Below are 21586 nucleotides of genomic sequence, written 5' to 3'. Positions count from 1 at the left end.
GCAAAGGACATATCTGATAAAGGACTGTTATCCAGAATATGCAAAGGACTCTTAAAACTTAATAAATAGGAAAGCTAACAACCTGATTAAAAAATGGAGAAATGATCTGACCAGGTACCTCACCAAAGAAGACATACTCTCATACTGTTGGTGGGAATATAAATTGGTGCAGCCACTATGGCAAAAAGTACAGAGATTCCTGAAAAAATTAAGAATAGAACTATAACACACACACAAAAAAGAACTATCATATGATCCAGCTATTTAACTTTTGAGTATTTATTCAAAGAATACAAAAACACCAAATCAAAAAGTTACATACACCCCTATGTTCATCACAGCATTATTTATAATAGCCAAGATATGGAAACAACCTAAGTGCCCATTGTTGGATAAATGGATAAAGATGTGTGTGTGTGTGTGTGTGTGTATATAAAATATACAGTGGACTACTACTCAGCCATGAAAAAATGAAATCTTGCCATTTGTGAGAATATGGATGGATCTTGAGGGTATTATGCAAAGTGAAATAAGTCAAAGAAAGACAAATATCATATGATTTCACTTGTATGTAGAATATTAATAAACAAAATGAAAACAAACATAAATACAGAGAACAGAGTAGTATGGTTACCAGAGCAGAAGGAGTTGGGAGAAGGGCAAAATGAGTAAAGGGCGTCTGTTGTATGGTGACGGATGGAAACTAAACTTTTGGTGATGAGCATGCTGTAATATATATAGAAGTCAAAATATAATGTACACCTGAAACTTATATGATCTTATAAATTAATGTCACCTCAGTTTTTAAAAAAAGAAAAGATATACAAGTGGCAAATAGGCACATGAAAAGATATGCCACATCATATGTCATCAGGGAAATGCAAATTAAAACAATGAAATACCATTATACACCTATTAGAATAGCCAAAATCAAGAACTTGACAACACCAAACGAGAATGTGGAGCACAGGAACTTATATATTACTGGTGGGAATGCAAGATGGTGTGGCCACTTTGGAAAACAGTTTGGCAATTTTTTACAAAATTAAACATATTCTTACCACACAGTCCATCAGTCACACTCCTTGGGGTTTACCCAAATGAGTTCAAAACTTACTTCTTCACAAAAACCTGCACATGGATGTTTATAGCAGCTTTATTCATAATTGTCAAAAGTTGGAAGGAACCACTATGTCCTTCATTAGATGAATAAACTGATACATCCAGACATGGAATATTATTTGAAGCTAAAATGAAATGAGAGGGAATTCCCTGGTGGTCAAGTTGTTAGTACTCTGCGCTTCCACTGCTGGGGGCCTGGGTTCGATCCCTGGTTGGGTGACTAAGATCCCACAAGCTGTGTGGCATGGCCTAAAAATAATAATAATAACAAAATTCCGTGAAAAGAGATGGAGGAACCTGAAGTGCATATTACTAGGCGAATGAAGCCAATCTGAAAAGGTTACATACTGAATGATTCCAACTGTATGATATTTTAGAAAAGGTAAAACTATGGAGACCGTTGAAAGATGAGTTATTACCAGGGGCTAGTGGGAAGAGGGATTAATAAGTGGAGGACAGAGGATTTTTAGGGCAGTGAGACTTCTCTGAGTGATACTGTAATGATGGGCAGGTACATGCCCTTATATGTTTGTCAAAACTTATAGAATGTGCAATGCCAAGAGTGAACCCTAATGTAAACTATAAACTTTGGGTGATAATAATGTTTCAGTGTAGGTTCATCAGCTAACAAAATGTACCACTCTGGTGTGGGATGTTGATAGTGGGAGAGCCTGTTGGGTGTGTCAGGCAGGAGCTATATGGGTTGATAGTAGGGGAAGCTCTTAGGGAGAGTAAAGGTAGGGCATGTATGGGAACTCTGTACTTTCCTCTAAATTTTGCTTTGTGTTTAAAACTGCTCCTAAAAAGAAAGTCTGTTTTTAAAAATCAACTAATGTAATTCCCCATATTTAGTAGCATAAAGTGGAAAAACCACATGGTCCTATCAATAGATAACAAAAAGTCATTTGACAGTATTAATGCCCACTCATGATAAAACTCTCAAAAACTAGAAGTAAAAGGGAACTTCCTCAACCTGACAAAGTTAATATATGAAAAAATCTATGTGCAACTACATACTTAATGGTGAAATTTTGAATGCTTTGCCACTAAGACAGGGAACAATACAAGGATACACTTAGGATCTGTATACAGTATTCTGCTAGATACAGTGAAATAATACAAGAAAAAAAACAGAAATCATAAAGTTTGGAAGAAGTAAAACTGTCTCTTTTCACAGATGACATGATTACCCATATGAAAATCCTAAGGAATCCACAAATCAAGGACTAGAATTAATGAGATGAATTTTTTTGCAAGGTCTTTGGATATAAAATCAATATGAAAATTAGTTGTATTTCTGTATAATAAAGCAACAACTGGAAAATGACATTTTAAAAAATGACACTATTGACAATAGCATAAAAAACCTAAATAATTAGAGAGATAAAACATGTCATGGATTGGAAAACTCAGTATTGTTAAAAATGTCAGCTCTGCCAAGACTGATCTTAGAGGTAAACAGTCTAAATCACAGCAGCCCTTTTCTTTTTCTTTCTCTTTTTCTTTTCCTTTTTTTTTGAAATTGTCATGCTTATTCTAATGTCTGTGAAAATGGGAAGGATAGTTTAATCCAGAAATAGATCCACACATATGTCCAGTTGACTTTCTGAAGGTACCAAAACATTTCAATGGAAAGGAAGGGCATTTCAATAAATAATGATTGATCAACTAGGTATATATTTGGAAATAAAATGAACCTTGACCTTTCCTCATGCTATACAAAAAACTTAATCTAAGATGGACCAAAGGGCTAAACATAAAAGCCAAAACTATAAAGCTTCTATAAGTAAACACAGGAAAATATCTTGTGATCTGTAAGTAGGCAGAGATTTCTTGGATCTGACAAAAAATTATCAAAAAAGAAAAATAAAGGTGATTTTTAGGTTTAACTTAAATTTAAAACTTCTGCCCACTAAAAGCCAACATTAAGAAAATAAATAGGCAAGCCATATACTGGGAAAAAAATATTTCCAAATCATATATCTGAAAAGGGACTATATCTAGAAAACATAAAGAACTCTATTATTTAGTAATAAAAACATAAGTAATCCAATTCAAAAAATAGACAAAACACTTGAGTAGAGACTTCCCAGAGGAAGATGTATGAATGACCAATAAGCACATGAAAAAGCACTCAACGTCAGTAGTCATCAAGGAAGTGCAAATTAAAATCATAATGAAATACCACTACACACACCAGAATGGCTAAAATTGAAACTACTGATAACATCAAATGTTGACAAGGATGTGGAGCTACCATAATTCATATACATTGTTGATAGGATGGTATACCACTTTGGAGTAAAGCATGACAGTTTTTAATAAAATTAAACTTATGTGTGTCCTGTGATCCAGCAGTTCTGCTCCAAGATATTTAAGTAAGAGAAATGAAAATTGCTGTTCACAGAAGGATATATACAAGAATGTTTATGGCATCTTTGTTTTAATTTTATAGTCAGAACCTGGAATCAACCCAACAACAGGCGAATGGATAAACATAACATGATATTTTCTTACATTGGGATATAAATTGACAATAAAAAGGAGCTAACTACTGACATATAGATTAACTTCAGGTAGTATGACGAGCAAAAGAAGCTGAAAACTAATGAATGCATATTGTATGGTTCCGTTTATATGAAGTTGTAGAATAGGCAAAATTAATTTATGGTAGAAAAATATCATCAGAAAAGAGGTTGCTCCTGAAGAAAGGATTGCCTAGGAAGGGGGAACTTTCTGGGATAATAAGAATATTCCGTGACTTTAAAGATGGATGATTTCATTTGTCAAAACTTACAGGATCATACACTTAAATTTTCATTTTACTGTATGTAAATTTTACCTAGAAAAGAAAAGTATATAAACAAACAAAATTCCACATTCCTTTCTGGGAAGAAATTTTTTAGTAAAGAAGGAGTAGTAGACTTTTCCTCAATAACAACAACAAAGGAATTTTTTAAGTAACTATATTTAAGATTTTGCAGTAGGCGCAAAGAAGACAGGTAAAAAGTGACGACAAGTGATTCTTAGTTACAGAGTTAAGAACGCAAGTGTTTTGACAAACACCAAAATGATGGAAAATTTGAATAGTGGAAAAGTCTTGGGGAAACGTCTGGACATGATACTTTAACCACATTGTACAGGAAGTTGTTCATCAGGTGTCTATTGCTGTGAATAGTTCTAGAACTCTGTGTAGTCAGAGAAGTCAGGGTATAAAAAGAGATTTTAAAATCATTGGTTTGTTAAGAAATTGTAAAATTCAGAACTGTCCTAAAAGTAATGTAGTTTATCTAAGTAGTTTATCTAAGTCAAAGGGTTATGGGAAAGGAAGTCATCAAGGACAATATGGAAGATGTGATTTGGAAGATATGGAAGATGTGATTTATAGAAGTAAATGTAGAGTTAAGATTTGACAGCTGCTGGTTAACCCCAATTCTGAATCCTGGCCCAAAGCTGAGGCTCTGACCAATAATATTTAAAGTTGTCCCTTGATGTTTATTTATAATGAAATTACTTTCTAAACTTGGATTTTTGGATGCCATTAGGTATGTTCACCAGATTCCCAGCAAACCTTCTGTTGTGCTTGAAAAATTGTCTTTTTTTGCATTGCGTATTTGACCTTATAAACGGTCAAAGAAGTAGAGTGACCATATAATTTATCACCCAAGTAAGCATCTTCTGAAAGTATAATAGGAGGTGCTGTTAATAACTGAAGTAGGATAACAGGTGTAAATGGACATTGTCCCGAGATAATCAGCTAATAGGATTTATGGATTAATAGGATTTACCCTACCTAAATGATGTTTTTGAATTTTTTTCTTATTATAAAATATTCTCAGAGCCTTAGGATAATGCTGATAACCACAACAGCATTTTTTTCTTACTTTCCTGAACTTGGCATTCTGACCGAGAACCTGCTTTTCATCCCTTAGTGACCATGTATACTAACTTAGGTTGCTGCTTTTGTTTTTTTAGCTTTGCATTGTCAGCACCAGTAATCTGGAAATGGCTGTTAAGGAGAGGGCTGCCTTAGAGACAAAAGTTTAAGTATTTTTAAAAGTCTTTGAGCCAGTTAAGTAAAACTGGATAGAATGTAGCCATCACTTGAACAGATAGATACTCCTGTAATAATAGGGGAGCCTGACTTCAAATATTGATCTGTGGTAGAGGGACATAAATGACATCCATATAAAAATATGGAAATATCTTCTTTTCTTGATTTATAAAGGCAATGCATTCTCAAAAAAAGAAGAAGAAAAAAACACAGAAGTGTAGAAAGTGAGTTTCCCCTAAAGTTTTATAAATCTCCCTCTAAAGTTTGATGTATGTAAGTATACAGTATATGCCAGAACATAAGATGTTCCTCCCTCCAAATTATATTTGAGTTCTTATACTTTTCGTATTATAAGTATTCTCTCAGTTTATTTTGCATAACCAAGCCTGCTTGGTGAAGACTCACTGATTTCTGATTTCATTTTGTTGCGGTTGGAGAAAGCACTTTGTATGATTTTACTTCTTTTAAAGTTGTTGAGACTTGTTTTATGACCTAACATTTGGTCTGTCTTAGAGAATGCCCCATGTATGTTTCAAAAGACTATTTTGCTGTTGGGTTGAGCATTGTGTATATGTTAGTTAGGTCAAATTGGTTGATAGTGTTGTACATGTCTTCCATATTCTTATTGATTTTCTGTTTTATTGTTGTATCAATTACTGAAAGATTAATATTAAAATCTCTAACTATAATTGTTGAACTCTTTACCATTTCATCAGATTTTGCTTCAGGTATTTTGGTGCTCTGTTAAGGTGCATATATATTTATATTTGTCATATTTTCCTGATACATTGACCCTGTTATCATTGTGAAATGTCCCTCTTTGTTTCCAGTAGTATCCCTTATTTTAAATTTTCATTAATATAGCCATTCCAGTACTCTGTTGTTACTGTGGTAAATCTTTTTCCATCCTTTACTTTCAACCTATTTGAATCTATGAATCTAAAGTGTGTCTCAGACACATGTAGAAATATATGAACAGCTTATAGATGAGTCTTGTTCTATTGAAGTCAGTCTGAAAACCTCTGCCTTTTTAAAAATTTAAGAAATTTTTATCTAATTGTATTTTTTATTGAGGTATAATTGACATTAACATCGTATTAGTTTCAGCTGTACAACGTAATGATTCAATATTTGTATATATTGTGAAATGATCACCACAGTAAGTCTAGTTAATATCCATTACCACACATAGTTACCAAAAATGTTACAACTTTTAAGATCTACTTTTTTAGCAACTTTCAGATACAGGATCCAGTATTATTAACTATAGTCACCATGTTGTACATTACCTCCCCATGACGTTTTTTGTTTGTTTATTGTACACTTACAATTAAAAAATTTTTTTTATTGAAATATAGTTGATTTACAATGTGTTAGTTTCAGGTGTACAGCATAGTGATTCAGTTATATGTGTATACGTGTGTGTGTGTGTGTGTATATACATATACTTCTCCATTATAGGTTATTACAAGATATTGAGTGTAGTTCTCTATGCTGTACAGTAGGTCCTTATTGGTTATGTATTTTATATAGACTTACTTATTTTATAACTAGAAGTTTGTACCTTTTGACCCCTTTCACCCTCTGCTTTTTGATCAGTGGTTAGTCTATTCACATTTTATGTAATAATTGATATGCTTGCATTTATGCCTGTCGTTGTGCTATTTGTTTACAATATGTCACATATCCGTTATTTTCCTTTACCTCCTTTCCTGCATTCTTTTGTGTTAAACAAATACTGTTTAGGATACAATTAGTATACAAATTTTACTTATTATAGTTATATAGTTAGTATTTGTATATTAGTATACAAATGTAGTATACAATTTTAATTTCTCTGTTATTTTTACGTATTTTTTGAGGGTTTTGTGTGTATGTGTGTGTTAGTTGCTCTGGGAAGTACAATATGCAGTTTTAACATATCACAATCTAATTAAGATTAATACTGAATTAATTCTGATAAAATATAGCAGAATTACTCCAATATAGCTCCGTTTTCTCCTACTTCCTTTTTACTGTCATCAAACGTGTTACATTAATATCTATGATAAACCTGAGAATATAGTATTATAATTATTGCTTTAAATAATCTTACTTTTTAAAAATGAAATGAAAAGAATAGAAAAAAAGTGTGTGTTTGTGTGTATTTTGTACACACCATTTTTTATATGCACCCACATATTTACCATTTCTGGTGTTTTTCTTTTCTTGCTGTGGATTTTAGTTACTGTCTGGTATTATTTACCTTTATCACAAAGAATGTGTTTTAGTATTTCTTCCTAACGTGTCTAGTAGCAACAGATCCTCTCTGTTTTTATCTGAGAATGTTTCCATTTCTCCTGCCTTTGTGAAAAATAGTTTCACAGGATATAGAATTCTTGCTTGATGTTTTTTTCTTGTTAGCACACTGAATATGTCACTCTGTTGCCTTCTGACCTTCATAGTTTCTGATGAGATGTACCTGTTAATTGTGTTCTCTTCTCCTACATGTGATGAGTCATTTTTCTCTGGAAGCTTTTCTCTTGAATATTCTCTCTTTATCCTTGGATTTTGGAAATTTCACTATGATGTGTCTAGGTTTGATACTCTTTATATTTATCCTATTTGGGGTTTATTGAGTTTCATGGGTTAGTAGCTTAATTTTTTAAATCAAATATGAGAGATTTTTAGCCATAATTTCTTCCAATTTCCTTTTCACCTTCTCTCTCTCCTTCCTTTGGGTCTCTCATTACAAATATGTTGGTGCACTTAACATCTTCCTACAGCTCTCTGAGGCTCCCTTCATTTTTCTTCAATCTTTTGTTCTCTGTGTTCTTTGGATTGGATAATTTCTGTTGATCTCTCTCTCTTTTTTTTTTTTTTTTTTGCAGTATGCGGGTCTCTCACTGTTGTGGCCTCTCCCGTTGTGGAGCACAGGCTCAGCGGCCATGGCTCACGGGCCCACCCAGCCGCTCCGCGGTATGTGGGATCTTCCCGGACCAGGGCACGAACCCGCGTCCCCTGCATTGGCAGGCGGACTCTCAACCACTGCGCCACCAGGGAAGCCCTGATCTCTCTTTAATAGATCAGAATCCAGACTTGCTACAATATATTATCTAAAATATTCCCTGATTCTTTTCTTCAGATCTTCTCTTTAACTCTAAAGTTTCTATTTGGTTCTTTTGTATAGTTTCTTGAAATTCCCTGTTGAGTCATTGTCTTTAATTCTCTGAACATATTTATAAAATCTACTTTTGAAGACTTTGCTAATGTATCATCTGTGTCAGTTTCTACTTACTGTACTTTTATCCTGAGTAAGAATCATGCTTTTTTATTTCATTACATATCTAGTAATTTTTGGTTGAAAACTAGATATTTTAGATAATATATTGTAGCAACTCTGTAATTTTTTTGAGAATTGTTTTTACTTTAGTAACTTCCTATGCAACCACTGATGTCTCTGCTCAGTTTTTTTTTACTCTTTTATTTATTTTTAAGCTTGCTTCCTAGGGAATGTTCCTGCGTCTGCATAACTTAGTGGCCAACCAGTGACTTAGGCAGAGATTGTACTCAAACATCTTAATCCAGAAAGGCCTCAGACTGATCTCTGTGTGGACTTGGGAAACACATACAAAGTTGCTGTCCGTTTTCAGGTCATCCTTAGCTTTTACTTTTTACCAGACTTTCTTAGGTCTTTCCCACCCAATCACATAGTTTTCCACTTAGGCAAGAATTTATGGAGAGTTTATTTCAGTCTTTTTATGGCTCTCTAGTTTCCAGGATCTCCCTGTTAAATTCCTAGCTATTCTGCCAGTCACCTCAGACAGGACTACCTCTTAGGCTTGCAGAGTTGTGGGGTTTTCTTATTCTTTCCTGATCGAGTTTGCCACTCTTAACTAGCACAGTCACAGGTTTTTACCCACTGGTCCACATCCTGTCTGCCCCTCTGGCAACAAACAACACTGTTTCCATGACCAACCATACACTAGAAAAACTCTTTTTACCAGCCAAGCTATTGGTGGTGGTAGAGTGTGAATAGCCTCTTGCAGAAAGGCCACTGAGTTCACTTGTCCTTAACTGAAGCTCTAGCAGTTTTTCAACAGTAATCATTTCTTAATTGTTTTCTGCATTTGGCCCATTTCTAGTACCCTGAAATGGTTGTCTTTTGACAATCTTGTACAGGTTTATACAAGTCTTTTGCAGAGAAGAATCACCAACCTCTTCACGCTGCCATAACTGGAGGTCCTTTTCTATATTTACATTTGTTTATTCAACTTTATTACTCGTATCTTCTGTATACCTGTTTACTTTTCCTTTAATTGGTCTGTCAAAGACTGAGAATGATATTTTTTTTAACTTTTTATTTTTTATTGGAGTATAGCTGATTAACAATTGTTGTGACAGTTTCAGATGCACAGCAAAGCAACCCAGCCATACATATACATGTATCCATTCTCCCTCAGACTCCCCTCCCATCCAGGCTGCCACATAACATTGAGCAGAGTTCCCTGTGCTATACAGTGGGTCCTTGTTGCTTATCCATTTTAAATATAGCCATGTGTACATGTCAATCCCAAACTCCCTAACTATCCCTTCCCTCCACCCTTCCCCCCTGGTAAACATAAGAGAATGATATTTTAGTCTTCTACAATTGAGTTTTTATCAGTTGATCCTTTTAAACAGTTTTGCATTGAATATTTGTATTTTATTTAAATGATATCATTGGAACTTTCCTGGCAGTCCAGTGGTTAAGACTCCACATTTCCAATGCAGGGGCACAGGTTCGATCCCTGGTTGGGGAACTAAGATCCCACATGGCACACACTATGGCCAAAAAAAATTAAAAAATAAATACTATTTTTGTGTGTATGAAATGTGTCACTTTGCCTAGTTTAATGCCTTAAATGCTACTGCTCTTATATTTTTCACTCATGTTGGATGTTTGCTTGGATTTTCCTTATGTTACTTCAGACTGGATTTAAATAGTGACACAAGAATTCATCTGTGTGAGGGATCCCCAAGACCACCTCCAGGTTTGGTTTGGTGATTCACTAGAAAGACTCAGAGTACTTGGCAGATAGTTGTACTCATGGCCATGGCTTATCTCAGAAAAGGATATAAAGCAAAATAAGCAAAGGGAAAAGTACATGGAGCCAAAGTCCAGAGGAAAACAGGTGCAAGCTTCCAAGAGTCCCTTCCCTGTAGTGTCACACAAAACTTGCATAATTCCTTCAGCAGCAAGTTGTAGCAACACTTGTGAAATGTTGTCTAGCAGGGAAACTCATTAGAAACTCAATGCCCAAGGTTTTTACAGGGGGCCGGTTACGTAGGCACCTTCTGCCCAACACATACAAGAATTGGAAAGCAGGTAACCACATTGTTTGCACAGTCTAGGCACAGTAAACCACTCTTTCTTAGTATGCGAACAATGGGAACACTCCCAAAATTCAAGTACCCAGAAGTCAACATTATAGGCAACCCTTTCTAAAGTTAGCAGTCTGAAACCTAGTAAATCTTTTCTGCATAGCACCCTTGTCTTTCTTTTCTTTTTTCTTTTTTTTTTCAGTTGAACTACTAGTGTTTCATTCATGAGTATAATGACCAAATTTGTTGACTTTTTTTTTTTTTTGGCAATTCGAGGTTTAAAGCAATGATATGATGTTAAAGTATTTTCCCCTTAGTTTAGTAGATATATGATTTCATTCATATGTCAAATTAGGGATCACCATTTATAGTTTTGTTTTCTGTTTCAAAAAATTTTTTTGTTGTTCCTTTAAGCCTAAAATAAAGTACATGCTTTTTTTGAAACTTTAATAGACAACAGTACTGTACTTTCTCCACTTTGAATTACATGCTTGGAGCAGTTTTGTATGTAACAGTTTTTTGTATCTCCTAAATATCATAATGCCTTTTTGTTTCTTTTTTCAGCACGATTACGTGGTGTTCATGATGGTCTGTTCACTGGACAGATAGATGCTGTGGATACTCTTAATGCTACTTATAGAGTAACTTTTGATAGGGCAGGGCTTGGAACTCATACTATCCCTGACTATGAAGTTCTTGTAAGTATTGTTTCATAATACACGTGTTTTATGCCTATTAAATATGTGTTGTAAAGTTTTCTTAGGGGTTGTATTTATGATAGAATCAGAATTTCACGTCACAGAGGAAGAGATCTTTAGGGGTTTCCAGCCCTGCTTACTAGACTCCTGGAGCAGAACTAAAGTCTTCCACATTTTCTAGAAGCTAGCATCTGTCTACCTAATTTAGTGTGACACAACTGATCACTCTTGACTAACTAATCTTAGGGAATAAGCTACACAACACTTTCATTTCAGCTCTTGGTATAGTCCTCTTGCAAAATGACTTTAAAAGTATGTTAACATCTTGCACTTCAAAAAAAAAAAAAATATATATATATATATATTTTTTTTTTTTTTTTTTGCGGTACACGGGCCTCTCACTGTTGTGGCCTCTCCCGCCGCAGAGCACAGGCTCCAGACACGCAGGCTCAGCGGCCATGGCTCACGGGCCCAGCCGCTCCGCAGCATGTGGGATCCTCCCGGACCGGGGCACGAACCCGTGTCCCCTGCATCGGCAGGTGGTTGAGAAACCACTGCGCCACCAGGGAAGCCCCTAAAATATATATTTTTATATGTTCCTATTTCATCCTCAGAGTATGCAGGGTGGTTGTTAATTACCCCCACTTTTTGCATGATGAAATTGAGACATAAGTATGTTAGGTAATTCATTCAAGGCTTTCAAGCTGGATTCTTGCCCTATTGAGACTGGAATCCACATCGTTTGAACTTCTGATATAGTCCATTAAACTACTGGACCATTATTTCATGATCATGCTTGATTTAGCAATGTCATGGAAATTATATACCTTTCTAATAAGTTAAAATATAAAGGATAAATATAACTCTAATAGTTTTTTTTTAATGAGTAATGAACTTTTTATAACAAAACTGTTTGCCTCTAAGCATTATGGAAATTAAATTGTTCACATTTAGCCTCCCCTTTTTCCATTTCTTTGTTATAAACTTGATTTTTAAGGGTTGTGAACTTACAATTAAAAATCAAAATTACTTTATTTCCTTAGTGCAAAAATAGAAGAATCTTTTTTTTCTGATCTATACTTCTTAAAAAACTGTGACTCTCTGCTTATTGTAAGGGTTTCCTTATCAAATGTACTTTTAGAGAGGAGTAGGAGAGAAAGGAAATTTGGACTAAGTGTAGAGCAAGGTATACCAGTCTTAGTTTTTTTCATTAAAGGAGGAAATCTTTAAACCTCCCATTTCAAAAAAGAAAAATTACTTTTCTGTTTCATTAATGTAATTTCCTTTATGAGATCACCCAAACATTTCTTCCTGGCCAGATAAGAATTGCCTTTAATTACAGTGGGTAATATTCAGATAGTCTTTAACACAGAGACAACCAAGGGTGGCCATAGATCACTTTCCTTTCTTTCAATAGATCACTTTCTTCTGTTTTATGAATTCAACCTCTTAGTAACAGAGTAGTATCCATACTCTGACTTAAGTTCTAGCCCTTTGATCTTTGTAGGTTAATACATTTTATGATAAAATAGAACTGTTATAAAGCTAAAATGATTGGTAAAGTTCTTCAAGTTTTGGGGACTATTTTCTTTTCCCAAAGAGTAATGAGCCTCATGAGACGATGCCTATTGCTGCCTTTGGACAAAAACAGCGACCTTCTCGATTTTTTATGACTCCACCACGGTTACATTATACTCCTCCTCTCCAGTCACCAATTACGGTAAGTAATATTTTTTAGATGTCACCAGTAGTTTAAATGATTATTATGAATGTAAACTATGTTCTTATGAAATACACATCTATTACAATAACTTCAGGAGGTGCCCACATTATTTTGAGTTATCAGATATTAAATAAAAAGTTAATAAAGTAAATAAAAAGTTAATAAAGTAAATAAAATAGTTGCTTGAACTCTGGAAATATTTTCCTTTTTGTAGAATTTTTAATAGAATAGTAATTATAATAGAATTTGTTCTTTATTTAAGAATAAGATACTTCCTTCCTACTGTATAGCACAGAGAACTATATTCAATATCCTGTGATAAACCGTAATGGAAAAGAATATGAAAAAAAAAGTATATATATGCATAACTGAATCACTTTGCTGTACAGCAGAAATTAGTACAACATTGTAAATCAACTATACTTCAATACAATAATTTTTTTTAAAAAAAGGATACTTCTGGGACCTCCCTGGTGGCACAGTGGTTAAGAATCCACCTGCCAATGCAGGGGACGCAGGTTCGTTCCCTGGTCCAGGAAGGTCCCACACGCCACGGAGCACCTAAGCCCGTGCACCACAACTACTGAGCCTGTGCTCTAGAGCTGGCGAGCCACAACTACTGAGCGCGTATGCCACAACTTCTGAAGCCCGCGCACCTAGGGCCTGTGCTCCGCAGCAAGAGAAGCCACCACAATGAGAAGCCTGCACACCACAACGAAGAGCAACCCCCACTCGCCGCAACTAGAGAAGGCCTGCACGCAGCAACGAAGACCCAACACAGCCAAAAATAAATAAATTAATTAATTAGTTAAAAAAATAGATACTTCCTTTTGAAAAGTCAATGGTTAAATAATTCCCTTTTATTCCCACAGGATAATGACCCCTTATTAGGACAGTCACCTTGGAGAAGTAAAATTTCTGGCTCTGACACAGAAACGTTAGGTGGTTTTCCAGTAGAGTTCCTTATCCAAGTGGTAAGAATTGCTCTGCATATTTTGTTTATTTGTTAAAAAAAACTCAATGACTTTTGTGTTATTAAAGTTGAAAATTTTTCTAGGACCAAATATTTTTATACTTTTAAAAATCATTGTGTTAGTTTTAAGAACTCTGTTATTTTCCAGCAAGCTTGAAAATAAGTTATAATAGCAAAAAAAGACTTACAGATCTATTTTTGTTGGGCTTTTCTTGGGTTTGGTTCTTATTATTTTTCTGTGTTAAGGACTCTAACCTTCTAGTATATGCTCTGTGAAACTGAATGGTTAACTGTTCATAAATTGTATAAGTATAAAGGTTTTTATTTAGTAATCTCAGTGCATCCTGCCATTACCAGTCACCTCAGCAATTGTGATGTGTTGGCCAGCTCTCTGGTTAGGAGGAACTTTCTTTTCTGAGACTAGGAATAGCTTTTCATTTGCTAAGTACTTATTGATTAGGCACAAAGAAATCTAAGGCTAAATCGAAACAAGTATAGAATTATTATATAGAACAATTTTCTTGAATAGCCTGACTCTTAAGAATATAATGTGCTGTTGTTTTGAAAATTAGATTAAATAAATTATTTAGTTTGGTTTTTTATCAGTAATTTAATGTTTTATTTTCTTTTATTTAGTTTGAATCATAGTCTAATAATGTTTGATTTTTTTTGTTTGTTTGAAAAGAAAAACTACTTGGCTTGGGATAGAGTCTATAAATAAAAACGTTTATAGCGTAATCCATTAAAATATTCACAGTGTTACCTTTTACAATTAATGTTATTTTGAGTAAAAGTCTTGTCATTTGTGTGTATGTGTATAGCATTTTTTATTCCTTACTTGTATGTTGTTAATTATCCTTGGAATACAGAATTACACCTTTTAACTTCCAAAGGTAGATAAGATACTTTTATATGAAAAGTTAAAAATATGAAAAGAGCCAAGGCTTATCATTTTCACACATAGGACACTTCTGTTTTAAAGAAATTCTTTCTTTTAAATAGTGGAAGTAAAAACAGAGCCAATATGTCATATATGGGCAAGTGTGTGTAGGGGGAGATGGGGGGAAGAACCAGGGGTCAGGGAGTGGGAGAGAGGGGTTGGGGGGGAGAGAGAGAGAGAGAGAGAGAGAGAGAGAGAGAGAGAGAGAGAGAGAGAGAGAGAGATCCACTGATACACCAGCAGAGGGAGTCAGAGGCTAAATACTAGTACGCTACTTCTAAAGTATTGATGTTTTTATTGATGCTTAGATGTTTAATTGCAGTGCTTAATTTTAACTTCAAAATCTATGTGTAAAAGCCTAGTTAAAACACTACTTTCATTTTTTAAGCTATCTAGCTGATAAAAATAAAAGTCCTTTTATGTACTTGTCTTTTGTAATATGTGAAGTTTTATGAAACTCAGATTTGCTCTTGTTAAGCTGTGAGATATGTTTTTGTCTTTTTCTATTACTGTTTTCTTTCTTATAACAAAATAAACATCATCACTTTTTTGCAAGTTTTATAATTCATAGTTTACAATGAATTTTCTTAGTGAGGAAACTTTTTCTTTCCTGGGGTTAGGGATTTTGAGGAATCTAAAAGACTGATCCACTTCTTAGAGAGGACTCAGTTTTGAAAAGAATGAAAAGGAAACAGCGTGATTTTCTATCAAAAACAAGCAAGAAGGGACTTCCCTGGTGGCGCAGTGGTTAAGAGTCTGCCTGCCAATGCAGGGGACACGGGTTCGAGCCGTGATCCGGGAAGATCCCACATGCCGCGAAGCAGCTAAGCCCGTGTGCCACAACTACTGAGCCCGTGAGCCACAATTACTGAAGCCTGAGCACCTAGAGCCTGTGCTCCACAACAAAGAAGCTACCACAATGAGAAGCCCACGCACTGCAACAATGAGTAGCCCCGCTCACCACAACTAGAGAAAGCCCGCGCACAGCAACGAAGACCCAAGGCAGCCAGAAATTAATTAATTAATTAATTTTTAAAAAAAGAAGAAACAGAACTGAAAATGGGAGAGAGACTGTTGCCTTCACCCCATCTTTTATTGCTTCTGACTCTGAAGAATCACACAAATTTCCATAAAACCCCAACAACTAGAGACAGGGCACCAGTCCAGAGCTCTGGAGATACTAATGAGGGTCTGTGTGAATAAGTATGTAACATATCTCACCAGGCTCTCCCTCTGCCTGTATCAACTTAGGTCAAGTTTTTAGATTTTTTTTAATTATCAAAAGTTTAATGCATATAAAATCAGACAGGGGACTTCCCTGGTGGCACAGTGGTTAAGAATCCACCTGTCAATGCAGGGTTCACGGGCTCGAGCCCTGGTCCAGGAAGATCCCACATGCCACAGAGCAGCTAAGCCCGTGCACCACAACTACTGAGCCTGTGCTCTAGAGCCCGTGAGCCACATCTACTGAGCCCACGTGCCACAACTACTGAAGCCCGTGCACCTAGAGCCCGTGCTCCACAACTAGAGAAGCCACCGCAATGAGAAGCCTGTGCACCGCAACGAAGAGCAACCCCCACTCGCCACAGCTAGAGAAAGCCCGTGTGTAACAACAAAGACCCAACACAGAAATAAATAAAATTAATTAATTAGAAAAGAAAAAAGCAGACAGTTGTATAATGCACCTCTAGGTACCCATTATCTAGCTATAACAGTTATCAACAACTCCTGGCCAGTTCAGTTTCAGCTATACTCCCACCCACATTCTCTGTTTTGAGAAATCAGACGTCATATCATTTATCTGTAAATATTTCGTTATATACCTTTAAGTGGTAAGGGCCCTTTTTTTTTAAGAGACATAACTATATTATCATTATTACATCTAAAAAGTTAACAAAAAAGTCTTAATATCGTCACATATCCAGTCAGCATTCCAGTTCTCCAGTTGTCTCTTAAATGTTGACTGTACTTTTTCCCCATTAACTTATTTGTTGAAGAAACTAGATTATTTGTCCATAGAGTCTCCCACAGTCTGGATTTTGCTGACTGAATCCTTGTGATAACATCCAACATATTCTTTTGTCTTTTATATTTCATGTAAATTGCTCATTGAATATAAAGGTTTGATTTGATTTGGGTTTTTTATTTGATTGGTGTACTTGTTTTTATGTGACTACTTTTATGTGTGGTTTTGTGTTCTAATAGGATACCCATATTATTTTATCTCTTTTTTTATATAATGTTGGCTGGTACTAATTATCACTGCATAGGTCAATTCATTCATTAGGATTGCAAAATGGTGCTATTCTTGTTCTTTGTTTAGTAGCTGAAATAGTTCTATAAGGAAAAACTTCCCCTAATCTATTATTTGGTTACCTAATGGCATATAGTTTGTATAGTATAGGCAGGATAAATACTTGACTCTTTGTCTTTGTTTCCAGTTTATGAGTATGGTCACTAGTATTCTCCAACAATGGTTAATTTTGTTTAAGTATCAGTCTGAACTCATGGATTTTAATGTATTTGTGCTTCAGTTAACTGTAGTTATTATTATGATTGGTCCACACATTGTTCCGTATTGGACCAGTGAAAGCTTATTCAGGTTGACTCCTTAATCGTTTTGACATATCCTGGTTACAGTGGATTTTAAAATATCTTCTTCTCAGCCAGTCTGACTTATAAAATAGTGTCTGTGCTATATTTATATTGAAACACTAAAATCTGCTAAAATATCTTGGTGAAAACTTAGAAATTTGACATCTACATGATATACTTAAGTGCCTGTGTTTATTCCAAAACATCTCTTCTTCATTGTCTATAGACCAGATTATCAAAAATTCTCATGATTAAAAAGGAACATATCAAGAAATTAAGGGAAATGAACACAGAAGCAGAAAAACTGGTAAGGATATTTTTTTTTCTTTGTCTCATTTTAAAATGGTGGGCAGCTTCTATATCTAAAGATTTTAAAATATTTTGTGGAAGAAAACCTTGAGATAAATGTTACTTTTAAATCCTGATTTGCTCTCGCTATCTCTTGTTATACTGAACATATACGCTAAGTAAATTAGCAATGCAATATAGTTCATTATCCCAGACCTCCTTATGCCATTGAATAGGATTAATGGATATATATTAGGTTCTTTGACAGTTTGCGTGAGTGTAGAATTCCTAGCATTGGTGCCTCTGACTAAGGAAGTCATATTAGCAGAGGTTATTAAAAGTGATTCAGGATAAATAAATCAGGAAATACATAGGCTGGTATCTTCAGGTTATCTTGATGGAGCTTATATCCTATTTTATTAATCTAATGAGAACAAAAATATGAGTCAATTTTATGCATAGGAGAGAATTATCAGAGTTTCTTAAAATGTAGAAAATACTAAGGAAGTTTTTTAATTGTATTGAAAGTCATAACTTGCTTGTGGATTTATAGGATGGTGAGTAGATTTTATCTCAAGTACCATCTCCAATTGATAGAAAATGGTTGCAAGGATGTATGAAAGTAAGAGAGAGCTCAGTGATTGGGCTTGGGGGCCAAAGGCTGTAGCTAATTACCAATGTCTGTCATGAATGCAGGAATAGGGAGTTGTCGTAACATTAGTCATCTCTTGTATGGAATGGTGTGAGGGGTAGGTGTGGGTAAATAGCTGGACAAGTAGTTACCTAACTGAATGAGGAACAATCCTTTTAGGATTATGGAATTTTTTAATCTGAACATGACTTTGAATTATCTAATTTGAACCCATCATTTTTATGGAATTGAAAACTGAAGACCAAAGATATCAAGGGATTTTGGACTAAGATTATGCTGCTATTTAGTGGTACAGGTACCAGAACAGGCTTCGTAGTTCCAGTTTAACTCATTTAGGCATGATATAAAATTAGTATTGTCAGATACACAGGCTATCAAAGATTGAAAAAAAATAGCCGTAACATATTGCCATTATATATTCTAAATGTAAAAATATTATGTGTTTGCTTCTTTCCTACTGGACTCTAATTCTTATCTTGGTTTCCATCAGTTCTACTTCTACCCTTTATTCTATGCCTTTTCAATGCTCCCCCACTACATTTCCTCTGATCATTTTATCATCTCTTCCACCTTGATGCATAATCCAATTATTTAACTTTCATATCACTAGCTAGGACTTTTCCCTGTATCTAGGTTTCACACCTTAAAGTACTGGACTTGCCTTAGCCTAGTTAGCGTTACGTACTTTTTAAAAAAGGCCTGTTTTGATGTTGGTTTGACTTCTTGGTATGTGGGATCTCTGTAGAAATCTAACTGGCTTGATAGGCTGTATAATTTATTTATGCTTAGAAATAATTACCATTATAAAAATTGAAATACTGTAAAACTAGTATATGATATAAATGTTTTTATGCTTAGCATATGGATTTCTTCTTCTATGCATATACTTTCATATGTTTTGTTTTTTGAAGTACAGTTGATTTACAGTTTTGTCTTAGTTTCAGGTATACAGCATATTGATTTAGTATTTTTGTCAGATTGTATTCCGTTATAGGTTATTACAAGATACTGGGCATAATTCCCAGTGCTATACAGTGTATTCTTGTTGCTTATCTACTTTTTATATGATAATTTGTATCTGTTAATCCCATGTCGCTAATTTATCCCTTCCTGCTTTCCTCTCCCCTTTGGTAACCCCTAGTTTGTTTTCTATATCTGTGAGTCTATTTCTGTTTTGCATACACATTCATTTGTATTGCATTTTAGCTTCCACATATAAGTGATATTATACAGTATTTGTCTTCCTCTGTCTGACTTATTTCACTAAGCATAACATTCTCTAGGTCCATCCATGTTTCTGCAAATGGCTTTTTTTCATTGTTTTTTATGACCAACTAATACTCCATTTGTGGAGTATTTACATGCCCACCAATTTACATGCCCACCAACAGTGTATGAGGGTTCCCTTTTCTCCACATCCTCTCTAACATTTGTCTTTTGTAGACTTTTTGATGATAACTATTCTGACCGGTGTGATGTGATACCTCATTGTGGTTTTGATTTGCATTTCTCTAATAATTAGTGATGTTGAGCATCTTTTCACGTGCCTGTTAGCCAACTGCATGTCTTCTTTGGGAAAATGTCTATTCAGATCCTATGCCCACTTTTGGATTGAACTGTTTGCTTGTTTTTTTTTGATACTGAGTTGTATGAGCTGTTCATATATTTTGGATATGAACCCCTTGTCAGCCGCATCATTTGCCAATATTTTCTTTCATTCCATAGTTCGTCTTTTTCTTTTGTCAGTGGTTTCTTTTGCTATGCAAATCTTTAAGTTTAATTAGGCCCCATTTGTTTATTTTTGCTCTTATTTCTTTCACCTTAGGAGGCTGATCTAAGAAAATATTGCTACAATTTCTGTCAAAGAGTGCTCTGCCTCTGTTCTCTTCTAGGAGTGTTATGGTTTTGGGGCTTACATTTAAACTGTTTTGAGGGTTTGTTTTGTTTTGTTTTGTTTTTGTGTATATGGTGTGAAAGGGAATGTTCTACTCTTACTGTTTTACATGTGGCTGTCCATTTTCCTAGCACTACTTGTTGAAGACACTGTCATTTCTCCATTGTATAGGCTTACCTCTTTTGTCGTAGATTAATTTATCGCAGGTGCTTGGGTTTATTTCTGGACTGTATTCTGTTCCGTTGATCTATGTGTCTATTTTTGTGCCAATACCATGCAGTTCTGCTTACTATAGTTTAGTATAGTGTGACATCTGGGAGGGTTATACATCCAGCTTTGTTCCTTTTTCTCAGGATTGCTCTGGCAATTAAGGGTCTTTTGTGACTTCATATAAATTTTAGGATAATTTGTTCTAGTTCTGTGAAAAATGTCCTGGGTATTTTGATAGGGATTGCATTAAATCTATAGATTGATTTGGCTAATATGTCCATTTTAATAATGTTAATTCTTCCAACCCAGTAGCACGGAATATTTTTCCATTTCTTCGAATCATCTTCCTCAATGTTTTATAGTTTTCAGAGTATAGGTCTTTCACCTCCTTGGTGAAGTTTATTCCTAGAGTTTGTTTGTTTGTTTTTGGTGCAATTTTAAACAGGATTGTTTTTTACTTTCTGATATTTCATTATTAGTATATAGAACCGCAGCATATTTCTGTATATTAGTCTTGTATCCTGTAGCCTTTCTGAATTCATCTATTAGTTCTAATAGTTTTTGGGCCTAGACTTTAGGGTTCTCTATAGAGTATCATGTCATCTGCAGATAATGACAGTTTTAGCTCTTCACTTGCAATTTGTGTACCTTTTATTTCTTTTTGTTTTTGATTGCTGTGTCTAGGACTTCCAGTACTATTTCCTGAATTTAGCGGGAAGGCTTTCAGCATTTCACTTTTGAGTATTATGTTGGCTGTGGGTTTGTCATATATGTTGAGATTTGTTCCCTCTATATCCACTTTGATGAACATTTTTATCATGAATGGATGTTGAATTTCTCAAATGCATTTTCTGCGTCTGTTGAGATAATCATGTGATTTTCATTTTTTGTTTGTTTAAGTGGTATGTCACATTGGCTAATTTGCGTATGTTGAACCATACTTGTGACCCTGGGATAAATCCAACTTGATCATGGTGTATGATCCATTTTATGCATCATTGGATTAGGTTTGCTTATATTTTGTTGAGGATTTTTGCATCTCTATCAAACAAAGATATTGGCCTGTAATTTTCCTTTTTTGTAGAGTCTTTGTG

The 21586-nt window shown here is 34.8% G+C and overlaps 1 protein-coding gene across 2 annotated transcripts in view; it reads left to right on the top strand.

Moving 5' to 3' along the window:
- Positions 1-21586, top strand: part of LIN9 (lin-9 DREAM MuvB core complex component) — a 109365-nt gene that overhangs the window by 55339 nt on the left and 32440 nt on the right. Inside the window, exons 8-11 of one of the 2 annotated variants that reach the window (XM_060142062.1) lie at positions 11084-11217; positions 12818-12937; positions 13813-13914; positions 17675-17755. In XM_060142062.1, the coding sequence (XP_059998045.1) occupies positions 11084-11217; positions 12818-12937; positions 13813-13914; positions 17675-17755 (437 nt within the window). The remainder of the gene's footprint in view (positions 1-11083; positions 11218-12817; positions 12938-13812; positions 13915-17674; positions 17756-21586) is intronic. The other variant, XM_060142063.1, reaches the window with a different exon arrangement.

The sequence above is a fragment of the Lagenorhynchus albirostris genome, chromosome 2 (assembly GCF_949774975.1).
Source record: "Lagenorhynchus albirostris chromosome 2, mLagAlb1.1, whole genome shotgun sequence".
NCBI classification, from domain to species: Eukaryota; Metazoa; Chordata; class Mammalia; order Artiodactyla; family Delphinidae; genus Lagenorhynchus; species Lagenorhynchus albirostris.
The sequence above is the reverse complement of the archived record's forward strand: the minus strand, read 5'-3'. Positions and strand labels throughout refer to the sequence as shown.